At 40.6% G+C, this 14,761-nt stretch overlaps 1 protein-coding gene across 1 annotated transcript in view; it reads left to right on the forward strand.

Moving 5' to 3' along the window:
- LOC142290334 (zona pellucida-like domain-containing protein 1) overlaps positions 1–14,761 on the forward strand; it is a 249,459-nt gene that overhangs the window by 61,754 nt on the left and 172,944 nt on the right. The window contains exons 3-4 of the mRNA XM_075334296.1: positions 8,595–8,776; positions 12,545–12,617. Of these exons, the coding sequence (XP_075190411.1) occupies positions 8,595–8,776; positions 12,545–12,617 (255 nt within the window). The remainder of the gene's footprint in view (positions 1–8,594; positions 8,777–12,544; positions 12,618–14,761) is intronic.

The following is a 14,761-nucleotide window of genomic DNA, read 5'->3' on the forward strand; positions in this document are numbered from 1 at the left end:
GCAGTGAGGCAGCAGCGTGTTCAAACCAACAGTCTATTTATTGTTGCAGCATAAATAGATCCAATTTCCCACAGTCAAAGTCTCTTCCGGAGCACAGCCGGTGCATATAGACAAATCCTTTGTATAAAAAGTCTTGTTACCTTAGGGTTCTCCTAGGCTCACACTCTTGGCCTGTGTTCACTCCACACAGAGCCAGCTCAGCTCACACAGCATGTGTTAGCTTCCACAAGCCTGGCTCTCAACTGAGACACAGCCTGATGTGCTCTGCCAGATTTGGAAAATGCTGGACATGAGGATTACTACAAAACCTGGACTGGGAGTAGGGATCTGTCTCCCTGTTACTCTTTGTGCTATACTCCCTGTAATAGCTATAACAAAATCAGAGGGTTTGCAGACACATTCTGGGGGACACATAGCGGTCTTCAAATATTACCCCTGTCACTGCCTCACAGTTTGTACCAGCAGAGTTTGGTCTGAGTTTCATCAGCTTTTCTTTGATGAATAAAAAAATGTAGATGGTTTCTCAAGCTTCTCGTATCAAACAATACATGAAAAACAAACAATACATAGATGGGATCAGAGTAGTGTCCCATTGTTTCTTGTACCCCTAGACTTATATTGACATTTTTGTTTTGACACTCGAATCAATATTGAACAAGTCTTCACACTTCTCTAAAGACCACTTTGTCCAAGAAAAAAAAAATTGGACATGTGAATGACCCCAGAGACTATCATTGTAATGAGTGCTATCTGTGAAAAACACAACTTTGTAGGAGAAAATCTCCCGTCTGAATGAGCCCTAAATGCTGCATACAATATTTATTTACATACTTGGAAAAACAATTTTTCTGCATTCTATGATACATGATTTATCTATTCAATATATATTCTATTTTTCAAGCTCCAATTTATCTAGTATAATGCAATTTTTCTGGCCACTGTGTCATTATTTAATTGGTTGCTAAATACTATATGTATCTAGACGCTATATTACAGTATATGGACACTAAATTCATCCAATATATTTTATAAACTTGAATGACCAATGTATAAACCATAATATGCAGTTGAATTAAATCACTACTCTGGTCCAGTGTCTAAAACTTTGCCAACACTTAGCTTTGCATATGCTTACTGCAGCACATACATCCATTAAATCTAAGGCATCTCTTTCTTCTGTGGTGTCGGGAATATGTCTCATCTCAAATTTCCTACTAAGTATATGTTCTAAAGTATAAGGAATGTCTGAAATAAAAAAAAGTTAACTATTGATCCCCAAGCTGCATCATTCCAGTCCATTGGCTACTGTATGTACAGTATCACATCATCCAATTTTGGAGAGAAAGCCCATTTTATGGTTTAATCTTAGGGAGCCTTTTCAGCTGATAAATATATTACCTGTATGCTTTCTGATAATATTTATTTTAATCACTATAAATATATATACAGTATATCACAAAAGTGAATTCACTCATATTTTTATAAATATTTTATTATATCTTTTCATGGGACAACTCTGAAGATGTGACACTTTGAAACAATGTAAAACAGTCAGTGTACATCTAGTATAACAGTGTAACTTTGGTGTGCCCTCTAATTAACTCAACACACAGCTATTAATGTCAATACCAATAGAAACAAAAGTGAGTACACCCCCCTAAGTGAAAATGTCCAAATTGTGAACCAACTGTTAATATTTTATGTGGCCACCATTTTATTCAAGCTTCCCTGACTCTCTTGGCCATGCAGTTCACAGGTGGCCACTGGAATCCTCTTAGGGTAAGTTCACACAATGCATTTTTCGCGGCGTTTTTGCACGTTTTTCTGGTGCATTTTTGCTCAGAAAACTGCATGACTTTGCTTCCCCAGCAAAGTCTAGGAGTTTTCATTTTTGCTGTTTGCACACAGCGTTTTTTTAGCTGCATTTTTTGTGGTGCCCACAAAAATGCAGCATGTCAATTATTTTTGCAATTTTCACTGCGTTTTCCACCCATTGCGTTCAATGAGATGTTCAAAAAAGCAATGAAAAACGCAAATTGCAAATATAGCTGCGTTTTAGTGTGTTTCTATGACTAAAACACAGCTATAAACGCAAGGGGTGGGTAGTACAATGACATGTACAGGAAGAGGATTCCTTCTGTTAGTAAACACAGAAGCGTGAATCCTCCTGGTACCACCACCGCTGCTTCCATTGGTGGAAGCGGCTGCTATATCAAAAGTGAACAGTAGAAAAACCGCATAATCACCTGTCTGCAGACTCCCGGTGCCATGTCTGCTCCCAGCTCCTCTTCCCGGTACCGCCACCCCCGCTCTAGCTCTGTGCCGACTCCCAGGCACGTCTTATAGCTGCAGGACCTGGCGGTGATCACCTGCTGCGGTCACCTGACGCATCAGTTGATCATAAGTCTCACGGTGACGCCGGATTTTACCGCCCGGCCGGCTATCAGCTGATGCCATCAGGAGACTTCATCAGCTGATTACCGGCAGCTCCTGCAGCGGCCGGACGGGAGTCAGCACGGACGTTTGCAGTAGTTTTTTTTTTTGCACTGATGCATTAGCGTAGACTGTATAGCAAGCGAGCGCCGAGTGACTGATTCCCCGATGCTTGCAGTCAGTTCCTGGCAGCTGCAGACAGGCTGGAGGGGGTGATCACTGGAGTTCAGGTGAGAGCACCAGAGATCACCCCGGCCTGTCAGCAGCTGTCATGAACTGAACCTGCAAGGTCCGGGGAATCAATCACTCGGCACTTGCGGTATAGTCTAGGCTGCACTCTGGAGCTCAGGTGAGAGCTCCGAAGTGCAATGCAGTTAGCTGAATCCAGGTCTGGCATTACTGGAGTTTCCTCCGGAAGCTAGTCTGACGCTGCACAGAAGTGTGTAGTTTTTTTTATTTTTTTGCACTGATGCATCAGCCGTTTATAAAATCAGCTGATGTGTGATGTGATTCAGGCCCTTACCGTACACATCATCTGATCGCTTTGCCTTTCAGCAAACCGATCAGATGATATTAGATCCGGATTGGACGACGCGGGACCCTTGACCCAGGATTACTGCGGAGGGGAGTTCTTTATTTCAATAAAGATGGAGTCACTAATTGTGTTGTGTTTTATTTCTAATAAAAATATTTTTCTGTGTGTTGTGGTTTTTTTTTATCTTTACTAGAAATTCATGGTGGCCATGTCTAATATTGGCGTGACACCATGAATTTTGGGCTTAAGGCCAGCTGATAATACACAGCTAGCCCTAACCCCACTATTACCCAGCGGGCCACCCGGCATCAGGGCAGCTGGAAGAATTGGATACAGCGCCAGAAGATGGCGCTTCTATGAAAGCGCAATTTTCTGGGGTGGCTGCGGACTGCAAGTAACAGCGGGAGTGCCCAGAAAGCTTGGGCACCCTGAATTGCGGATTCCAATCCCCAGTTGCCTAGTTGTACCTGGCTGAACTCAAAAATTGGGCGAAGGCCACGTCATGAAATAATTAAAAAAAAGGGCTTCCCAATATTTTTGGTTCCCAGCCGGGTACAAATAGGCAGCTGGGGGTTGGGAGCAGCTCGTTCCTGCCTGCTGTACCCGGCTAGCATACAAAAATATGGCGAAGCCCACGTCATTTTTTTGGGGGGCAAAGAAATCCTGCATACAGTACTGAGCCTTGTAGTTTGGCAGCTGCTGTCTGCTCTCCTGCATACACTATTGGATGGACGATGCTGAGCCCTGTAGTTCTGCAGATGCTGTCTGCTCTCCTGAATCCACTAGTGGATGGAGTATGCTGAGCCTTGTAGTTTTGCTCCCCCTGCCTCTCCGTCCAGCATACAGTCCTGGATGGAGCATGCTGAGTCTTGTAGTTCTGCAGCTGTCTGCTCTCCTGCATACATTAGTGGAGAATGAAGAACATATTGAAGATGGAAATGACATCAGACCTTTTTTCTTTTTTTTTAACAATCTTTAATGGCATTGTTCACTGATAAAAAACGCATAAAAACGCAGTGAGCAAAAACGCAGCAAAACGCAGCAAAAAAACGCACCAAAACGCGGTAAAAACGCATGCATTTTTTGCCACGGATGCAATTTTGTGCATTTTTTGTCGCAGAAAACGCACAAAAATGCAGCGTCAAAAAAATGCAGTGTGTGAACTTAGCCTTACACTCCTCCATGATGACATTGCAGAGCTGGTGGATGTTAGAGACCTTGCTCTCCTTTACCTTTCCAGTTAAGGTAAAGTCCCACAGATGCTCAATGGGGTTTAGTTTTGGAGACATGCTTGGCTCGTCGAACACCTTTACTCTCAGCTCCTTTAGCAAGGCAGTTGTCTTGGGGTTGTGTTTGGGTCGTTATTATGTTTGAATACTGCCCTGCAGCCCAATTTCCGAAGGTGGGGCTCATGCTCTGCTTCAGTATGTCATAGTACATGTTGACAATCAAGGTTGTCTCAATGAAGTATAGCTACCAACAGCTGGCAGCACTCCTGCAGCCTCAAATCATGACACTTCCACCACCATTCTTTACTGTGGGGAATACACACTTGTCTTTGTCCTTCTTGCCTAGTTGTTTCCACACATGCTGACACCATCTAAACAAAATAAATTTATCTTGTCTTATCATACCACAGGACCTGGTTCCAGTAATTCATGGCCTTAGTCTGCTTGTCTTCAGCAAACCTGGCAAGTCCTGTTCTGAGTGGAATCTGTCTTGCTAAACCACTGTATGGTCTTGGCCACCATGCTGCAGCTCAGTTTCAGTGTGTTAACAATCTATTTATAACGTAAGCAATCTCTCTGTGGAGCCAGAATAATTTTTTTTCAGATTCTCAGAGAATTCTTTACCATAACGTGCCATGTTGATCGTCCAGTGACCAGTATGAACATGTGTGACACATTTTCACCATTTTTATTTAGAGGTCTACTCACATTTGTTGTCAGCAGTTTTGACATTAGCGGTGTTACGGGGGGACTGGCAGATCAGGATAAGGTGGTAAATATCCCAATTGCCAGTTGGGGCCCACCATGCTCCAGATGACAAATGAGCTGCTGGCAAACCGAAGGTTAGGCGGAGAATACACAGCTGGGTGACTCTGAAATAATAGGGGCCTAATCCAAGTTAAGTAACACTTGGATCAGGAGACTGTGAACCCTGTTAGCGTCACAGGGTCCACTCACGCAGCCCAGGAATTCCCTTTTAACTGCACAGGAGACCTGGGAACTGGTCACGTGTGTAGGATCATGTCAGACCGGACAACAACCCAGTTAGTGTTTTGGTGTACCTTTGGCGCTAAACTGACCATATGTGCAGGGAACATGTTAGGCCAGGTGGTGGCCAGGTAGCGTTAACCGGAAGACCGCCACGAAAGCGCCCTGCTGGACATGTGTGTATGACACGACAGACCGAGCGGTCCCCCGATTAGCATTTCTGGCCACCAGAGCTCTCAACTGGCCACGTGTGCAGGACACATCAGGCCAGGTGGTCACACGGGTAGCTTTGACTGGGAAGCCCATATGAGAAGGACAGGTGGCACAGCAGCTGCAGCCCAGTTGACTCCACTGGGCTGCACTAGCAGGACTAGATGGTAAGAGGTGGAAGCCCGGCATCTGACCCTTCCATGCTGAGCCACGGGTGTCTTGGCATGACAAGCACCGGACGCCTAACCCTGCCTACAGCTTCCAATCTATGGCTTATGCCGCAATGAGGCTCTAACGTAGAGGTGTGCTCTGTCTGAGCAAATGTGCAGACTGCGCACCTCCATGTTGTCTCCAGCCCCTTTTATAATCTGGGTGCGCCCCAAACCCAGGGTGGACCACAATGGCACCTCCAGGGTCCAATAGCGGAGTGCCACGTCATCAGCGACATCACCAGCGGCCTATCCAGAACCGCCACGTCATTAATGACCTCATGGCTGCAGCGCCCCAAACACCTCACCAGTCCTCATCTGACGACCAATGGTGAGGTGCTGTGTCATAGGGGCGGGCCTTCGTGAGCCAGTCCGGAGTGGCCACACCATCAGGACACCTGATATGTGTCGGCCTATCAGAGCCTGCCACCTCATGGACATGCCCAGTGAGGTCCTTACCGGACCTAGTCTCTGATGCATTAAGTGCCTGAGCATGCTCAGTAGCCTGAACAACAGTCTTATAAATCAGACTATCTGCTCGAGCATGCTCAGTAGGCACAACACAGCACTTAGACATGGCACAATGTTCAAGTACCTGTGCAAAGAGGCTTTTCACACTAAGTGTAGTAGCATGCTCAGTAGCTTAAACTGAGGACTTAGCCTCAGGAATGGCACACTCAGGCTGAGCATGCTCACTAGGCTAAACACTGGACTTTGGCTCTGGCTGGGGTAAATCGGCACACACATGCGCACTAGCCACATCTCCACACTTAGACGTGGAGGAGGAAGTAGCCAGCTGGACAACCCGAGGCACGGCTAAAAATGGCAGCCGGCACCTAGGCGCAACTGGAACCGCAGCAGGCTGCTTGCGGCTATGGCGGCGCTGATTCGTAACAAGCGGTTGTGAGTTAAGTTATTTAGGAGCACACTAAATCTAAACTGTTATACAAGCTGTACATTGACTAGTTTAAATTGTATCAGACTGTTATATCTTCAGTGTTGTCCCATGAAAAGATATAATAAAATATTTTCAAAAATGCAACATTGTGAGGAGTATACTCACTTTTGTTATGTATTATATATTTACAAAATGTCTAGAGAAAATAACAAATATTTGTAAGTCCATATGATTGTTCTTCTTGATCCAACAGTTTTTTCTTTTACACCTATTTGGGATGCTTTAGTTTCTTTGCTATTGCCAACTTGTGATAAAATAAACCATAAATAAACTTTGAAGTATGATTTTAAAAAAGAAAAAAAGCAATAAAAAATTGAGTTGTGATCAAGAAAAAGACACGTGGATTTAAAAATATTTGTTTTATTTTTTAGGATTTTTTTATTTTTCGTGGCTCTTTTTAAATAAAAAGAGAATGAGGACTGAAAAGAAGGGAAAGGGTAAGTAAATGTAAATTACAATCTGCTTAATTGTTACCCTGACCCTTTTTTACCTGACATTATTTAACAGTATAGATTCGAGATGATCCAACCCTACAACATAAGGTTCTAGTGTATATTGAGAATCATCTAGAATCTGTTCATCAGCTCACTTAGGGCACCCACTCCAATTCTCCACTGCTCCTTTCTGATGGTAGAGATTGGTTCAGAAGGCATTAGTTACAATCAAAACCTTAGTGCTATGGGTGTCATACATGAGATTTTTTTTTTCTTGTGCTCTATGACTGCACCACATCACTGTGCATAATTCTATTTAGTATGAAAAATTCTATCACCAACTCTATATTTTATATCTAACATGCGATCATGTATGTATATATATATATATATATATATATATATATATATATATATATATACAGTACAGACCAAACATTTGGACACACCTTCTCATCTCTAGAACAACTGTTAAGAGGAGGCTTTGTGCAGCAGGCCTTCATGGGAAAATAGCTGCTAGGGATCCCCTGCTAAGGACAGGCAACAAGCAGAAGAGACTTGTTTGGGCTGAAGAACACAAGGAATGGACATTAGACCAGTGGAAATCTGTGCTTTGGTCTGATGAGTCCAAATTTGAGATCTTTGGATCCAACCAGCGTGTCTTTGTAGAAAAGGTGAACGGATGGACTCTACATGGCTGGTTCCCACCGTGAAGCATGGAGGAGGAGGTGTGATGGTGTGGGGTACTTTCCTGGTGACACTGTTAGGGATTTATTCAAAATTGAAGGCATACTGAACCAGCATGCCTACCACAGCCTCTTGCAGCGGCATGCTATTCCATTTGCGTTTAGTTGGACCATCATTTATTTTTCAACAGGACAATGACCCCAAACACACCTCCAGGCTGTGTAAGGGCTATTTGACTCAGAAGGAGAGTGATGGGGTGCTAGCCAGATGACCTGGCCTCCACAGTCACCAGACCTGAACCCAATCGAGATGGTTTGGGGTGAGCTAGACCGCAGAGTGAAGGCAAAAGGGCCAACAAGTGCTAAGCATCTCTGGGAACTCCTTCAAGACAGTTGGAAAAACATTTCCGGTGACTACCTCTTGAAGCTCATCAAGAGAATGCCAAGAGTGTTCAAAGCAGTAATCAAAGCAAAAGGTGGCTACTTTGAAGAACCTAGAATATAAGACATATTTTCAGTTGTTTCACACTTTTTTAAGTATTTCATTCCACATGTTTTCATTCATAGTTTTGATGTCTTTAATGTGATTCTGCAAATTTTAGAGTCATGAAAATAAAGAAAACGCTTTGAATGAGAATGTGTGTCCAAACCTTTGGTCTGTACTGTATATATATATATATATATATATATATATATATACACATATATAACTTTTTATAGATGTCTTGTATCTATCTTTCTAATCTATAATCAAATTCATGTATTCTGAAACTATTATTTAAATACACATGAACTACACTATATTGCTATTGTGCTACTAAAATCAATGCAGACGTTTCTCAGCTTATGTTGTCTCTTAGCCACTTTGTGAACTATTTAAAATGCTTTTTCTTTTGCGGTAACTCACTAACAGGTATCAACTGCACCAGGCATCAATGCTTATGGAAATATATCAATGGTACAAATAGGAAATATTTCAGGATATATAGACACGCCAGACCCTCCAACAATTATTAGTTATTTGCCTGGACTTTTGTACAAGTTCAGCTGCAGTTATCCATTGGAGTATTTGGTTAACAACACCCAACTTGCTTCGTAAGTATACATTTCAAATATGTAAAAGCATGTTATATTACTTAATAAGGTAAAGGTTTTATCTGTTGCTGTATTCATGATAACTTTTAATTTTAATTAATTTGCAACTGAGGCATTAAAGTAAATCTGTCACCAGGTTTTTGCCACATAATCTCAGAGCAGCATGTTGTAGGGGTAGAGATCCTGTTTCCAGTTGTGTGTTACTTACAGAGCTACTTAATGTACTTACATAGCATTTAAAGGTTTATTCTGAAAAGATAAAAAAATATCCTAATTACCATACCTTCATAAACTATGAATATGACATCCATAGGGCTGTTCCTAAACCTCACACTACCTGAAATTCACTGTAACACTGGAGCTGCTTTTTGTTGCTCCCCCTCCCTTCTTGGATGTTACATCACATAATAGGGGGTCTGCTCCATACTGGTAGTAACATCCAGCCCCCTGATAATATCTGCTTCCCTGCTGTCCAAGAACAATGGGTGTGGCCATGTACCCACTATACCCCTGTTTTTGGACTGCAGTTATCAGGGAGCTGACTGTTACTAATAGCATGGAGCAAACCATGCCTCCACCTCGCCTCCTGCTCTGAAACAGATCAGAAGGAGATATTATCTAGGGACTGGTAGCTATTAGCAACCAGGAACAGGCCACAACCCCTGTTATGTGATGTAACATACCAGAAGAATGGGGAAGCACTAAGGGGCAGTTCCAGTGTCACTCTGAATTACAGTTACTGGGAGGATGAGAAATATCCCTATTCATGTTATCTTTATACTTTATGAGGGTATGGCCATTAGAATAATTTTTTACCTATTTGGAGTATTAGCCTCTTCCACCCCAGGTTGTCTCCCCGCCAAGCACCAACCTATTTAGATTGAATGATAGCTCACTGTCTATTTGACATCAGGCTCCAGGCAGAGAAATTAGACTGCGAGCTATCAATCAAGCTAAAGAAGCTGGTGCTGGGCAGAAAAACAAGCTTAGGAAGCAGAGGCTTGTTAAATACTCTGTCACATCCAGAGCAATTACCCCTCATTTACATGTGACTTAAAACGCTAATTTCTCAGGAATGTACCAACAGATAGGATATATAAAAGTGTTGATGGATTTAGCTTTCAAAGACCTGCTTGCCTCTATTTGCGCTTGTGGAGAAAGTTGATCTTATTGACAGATTCTCGTTAACATAAAATTTTGATTTAAACAGTAAGTGATGTTTTGATTATAACATTTTTCCTTTAAGAATATACTGTATTTAAATTATTTTATGGAAAATTGCAATTAGAATCCTTTTATTCAGTTAAAGAATTATATAAATGCAGTGAACTTAGTTAAAAATTGGTGAAATGTTTCATTTCAAGGTTGAGATCCACTCTGTGAGTTTAATTCTCTGGGAGGGGGTTAAAAATATCTTATTGTCACCTGTCTTCAGCCCTCCACATACTGTTTCACTACTAATCCAATTGGTTCTTCCATCTGCTAGCTTCCTTTTAGCTGAGTGTTCCTTTCATTGTCACTGCACCTCATTTGGTTATGTGTAGGCTTAGTGAAGGGAACACCCCGCTGGTGGGACAGGGAGACTGAAGAGGGAAGAGTTTAAGAGTTTTTTCAAAACTCTTTTAAGCCTTTAAGTATCTAACAAATTAGTGGCCTGTTAGGTGCCAATTTGCTGAATTTGCCGAAAACAAATTACAAAAAAATTTGGATTCTTGACAATCATCTTGAATCGATTTGCTCCTCTCTATCAGATAATATGTAAGTAAAAAGCTGAGTATATTTGCGCATATATTTTTTCTGAGACACTCTAACTAAATTATAGCCTATATTAAGAAAAGGCTCTGTATAGCCATACAAATAATACTACTGTGGGTCCAAGTGGTACTGAAACCCCACATGTAGCACAAACTCAAAAGCATATTTTGGAGAGAGAAGGACAAAAGAGTTTTTAAAGTGCAAAAATCATTACAAATTTATTTGTTTTAAAAATTGTAACAAAGTTAAAAACCAAGATCAAACCGGGCGAGATATAGCCACCCCACCATTTCATAACATATACAACACATCACATAATAACAGATCAGGTGTAGGTAGGACATTCAAACCTATAGCTATTGCATTAAAATATCTCTTTCACATAGTGTGATTTCTGGCAATGCAAAGTCAGAGTCCACATGATGACAAATTTCGTACCCACAAAGTGATGATATGAGGTGAGGATGGCAATGCCGTAATAGTCACCGGCTGGTCTCAGGAAGCAAGAACCTCACACAAGCCCAAAGTACGTTTTGAATGGAATGTTTTCAGATCTTCATTAGGGGACAAGATGCTCTATCCCTCTATCTATCTATCTATCTATCTATCTATCTATCTATCTATCTATCTATCTATCTATCTATCCTCAATTTATCATGAATGTATTCTCTATCTATTATCTATTTATTAATCTATCTTTTTTTGTATCATCAACACACATACTAGCTTGTCTACTCTTCAGCTTTAGATTCCTTCAATTCAGAGACCTTTTGCTGACAATCTAGTCACATTACATGATGTCAAAAAGATCCTGAAGCAGTGTTATCATCAGGATATAAATGCTGGGGGTCTTCTGAAATTGCCCAGTTGCCTCCCTTCTCCCTAATGGCAGCCTTGTATCCCCTGTCTCCCATTCAGTTCTTTAAGACTCCTGCACATTAAGACACCTTTGATTAAACAATTTTAACTTCAGATTAAAACTGCTGGGGTACCTAAGAGAGCGAGGGTCTTGAGAAATTGGGCAGTTGACTCCCCCCTAATATCAGCCCTAACTGTAACAATAGCTTATTTTTAGAGTAGAGCTTATATTTCAAGTACACTGCAAAAATCCTGTAAAATCATGCTAGGGCTTATTTTTGGGGTAGGTCTTATTTTGATGGAAGAAGGGTATTTGCTGTAATTAATGAGTTCAGAATGTTCTCGATATATATGTCAATGTCACATGTATATCAGCATCACATATACATTCAAGACAGTTATGACTTAGAAATAAACACGAGTGGTGACTTGGATTCATACAATGTCCATGTAATAACAATTATAAAAACCAGAACAAGTTTTTTCACGTGGGTTTATTAATAGTGTGTCTTTAGACTTTGCATATGTAAACTGTTTTCTTAAATGTCTTGTGCATTGAACGGCATTTGATATTTTATCTTTAGTGGCTTTTGCTGTCAACTTCATTGTCAATGTGACAAAGCAGCAAGTAATCACAAAATTCAGGATCAGCTGCCATTAACATGTCTTCCCTGTTAATCATCTAATAGACTTTGTAAAAAATTACCTGCGGCTTATAGAAATGTTCTAATCAGCTTGAAAAATTATTTTCAAAATGCAAAGGTCCTTTGTCTCCCAATCTTTCATTACATCCCTGGGCGTAATTGCAAAAATATCTCATTGTCCAATCACCAATTTAATAAATTTGCAGCCACATTACCATCTGAAATCATAACGTGTGACTCGCAGGCGTCAAATCTCATTGTGTGTGTTGACATGTTAATTTCAGTCTACCATTCATGACGCTCAGACCATTTAATACACTGACATTTTTATTCTATCTTTTAATATGCTTCACTTATATATAAATATGATTTTGTTGTATTGTCACTAAATATAAAAATGCCAGAATCAAATTGTATTTAATCTATAAACAGACCAGGGAAAATACTGAAGGTAATGTTCATTACTGTACATAATAGAATCGATTTTAATGGAGAATGCTTTTAAATGCAGATCTTCAGCAGCTATTTCTGTAAGAGATGGGAATGGTACATTCATCAGCACCTTGAATTTACTTCTCTATAATGTAAGTAGAAACAATATGTTTTCTTGTTCTATTTGTTGGCTTTTGTAACCAGTATGCTCCGGTACAAAATAAAACATCTTCTGTGCCGTTTTTTATCAGAGTGAAAGGAATTGAAGTATAGCTACATTGTTGCTCTCACTCCCGGCAAAAAGAAAAGCAGACAACACAAGCAGCTCAATGGAATTGTTAGTCTCCAGGCTGCAATAGCTACAAGATGACATCTTTTACATAAAGGGTTGTTTCATCTTGACATCACATCATGTCACTGTTGAAAGCAGGTGTAATACAATGTGGCCAAAATGGTCCCCATCAATCATTGTGGTTACACAGTTCATCACATAAAATGTGACTTTTTAAAACATCGCATCATAGTTTTGCTAAATTTGAAGTATTTTTGTGACTTTTCTCAAGTTAGCACTGTTCAAAACATCCCCATTATATTTAACTTTAATTGCAGTGTATGGATGGTTTGTATATTTGCCTATTTTGCATTCTTCCATGTTATGATCACAGAGGATTGTTTCTCTGAATTGTTAAAGGCATATTCCCAGAATTGAAAGCTATCCCCTATCTACTAGGGAGTCCTACACCTAGCGATAAGGAGAATTAGGCACTGCATCCCAAGAACTGGGCTGTACAAAGCCCCTCTTGTATAGACAGGAGGTTCACTGATTGACCTCTGTTCCATTTATGGTCTATGAAACTGTTGGAGAAGGTTGGATATTTAATACAGTCCAAAAGACAATAAATAGAGCCAAAGCCAAGAATGAGCACATCTGGTCCATTCAAAACGGGGCTCTGCAAAACCCGGTTGATGTGCACAAAATCTTGTATACAGTACAGACCAAAAGTTTGGACACACCTACACATCTTTAGAACAACTGTTAAGAGGGGACTTTGTGCAGCAGGCCTTCATGGTAAAATAGCTGCTAGGAAAGCACTGCTAAGGACAGGCAACAAACAGAAGAGACTTGTTTGGGCTAAAGAACACAAGGAATGGACATTAGACCAGTGGAAATCTGTGCTTGGTCTGATGAGTCCAAATTTGAGATCTTTGGAGCCAACCACCGTGTCTTTGTAGAAAAGGTAAAAGGATGGACTATACATGGCTGGTTCCCATCGTGAAGCATGGAGTAGGAGGTATGATGGTGTGCCAGTGCTTTGCTGGGGACACTGTTGGGGATTTATTCAAAATTGAAGGCATACAAAACCAGCATGCCTACCACAGCATCTTGTAGCAGCATGCTATTCCATCTGGTTTGCGTTTTGTTGGACCATCATTTATTTTTCAACAGGACAATGACCCCAAACACACCTCCAGGCTTTGTAAGGGCTATTTGACTAAGACGAAGAGTGATGAAGTGCTACGTCAGATGACCTGGCCTCCACAGTCACCAGACCTGAACCCAATCGAGATGGTTTGGGGTGAGCTGGACCGCAGAGTGAAGGCAAAAGGGTCAACGAGTGCTAAGCATCTCTGTAAACTCCTTCAAGACTGTTGGAAAACCTTTTCTGGTGACTACCTCTTGAAGCTCATCAAGAGAATGCCAAGAGTGTGCAAAGTAGTAATGAAAGCAAAAGGTGGCTACTTTGAAGAACCTAGAATATTAGACATATTTTCAGTTGTTTCACACTTTTTTAAGTATTTCATTCCACATGTTTTAATTCAAAGTTTTGATGCCTTCAATGTGAATCTACAATTTTCAAAGTCCAGAAAATAAAGAAAACTGTTTGAATGAGGTGTGTCCAAACTTTTGGTCTGTACTGTATGTATTTTTTACAAAATAGGTGATAAAAATATGATTGATTGATCTCCAGAATTATACAAAATGTAGTTCCAAATTTATCTCAAGAATGGGAAAACATAACGAAAACCCAGCTCACCTACTGACTCAATTGAAGCAAGGAATGTTTGTTGAACCAAACGTGGATGTCCAGAAATGAAGAAAAAATTCCAGCTTCTAAAATACCAAAAGTTTTTTTAAAAAAAAAAAAAAACTTATAATCATGATAAATGCAACGCTTTTCAAACACATTGTAGTGTTTGAAACGCGTTGCTTTAATCATGATTTTAATATCAATTTTTTTAAGAAACTTTTGGAATTTTAGAAGCTGTAATTTTTTCTTCATTTTCAAATTTATTT

This window comes from Anomaloglossus baeobatrachus, chromosome 2 (genome assembly GCF_048569485.1).
Source record: "Anomaloglossus baeobatrachus isolate aAnoBae1 chromosome 2, aAnoBae1.hap1, whole genome shotgun sequence".
In the NCBI taxonomy this organism is placed as follows: domain Eukaryota; kingdom Metazoa; phylum Chordata; class Amphibia; order Anura; family Aromobatidae; genus Anomaloglossus; species Anomaloglossus baeobatrachus.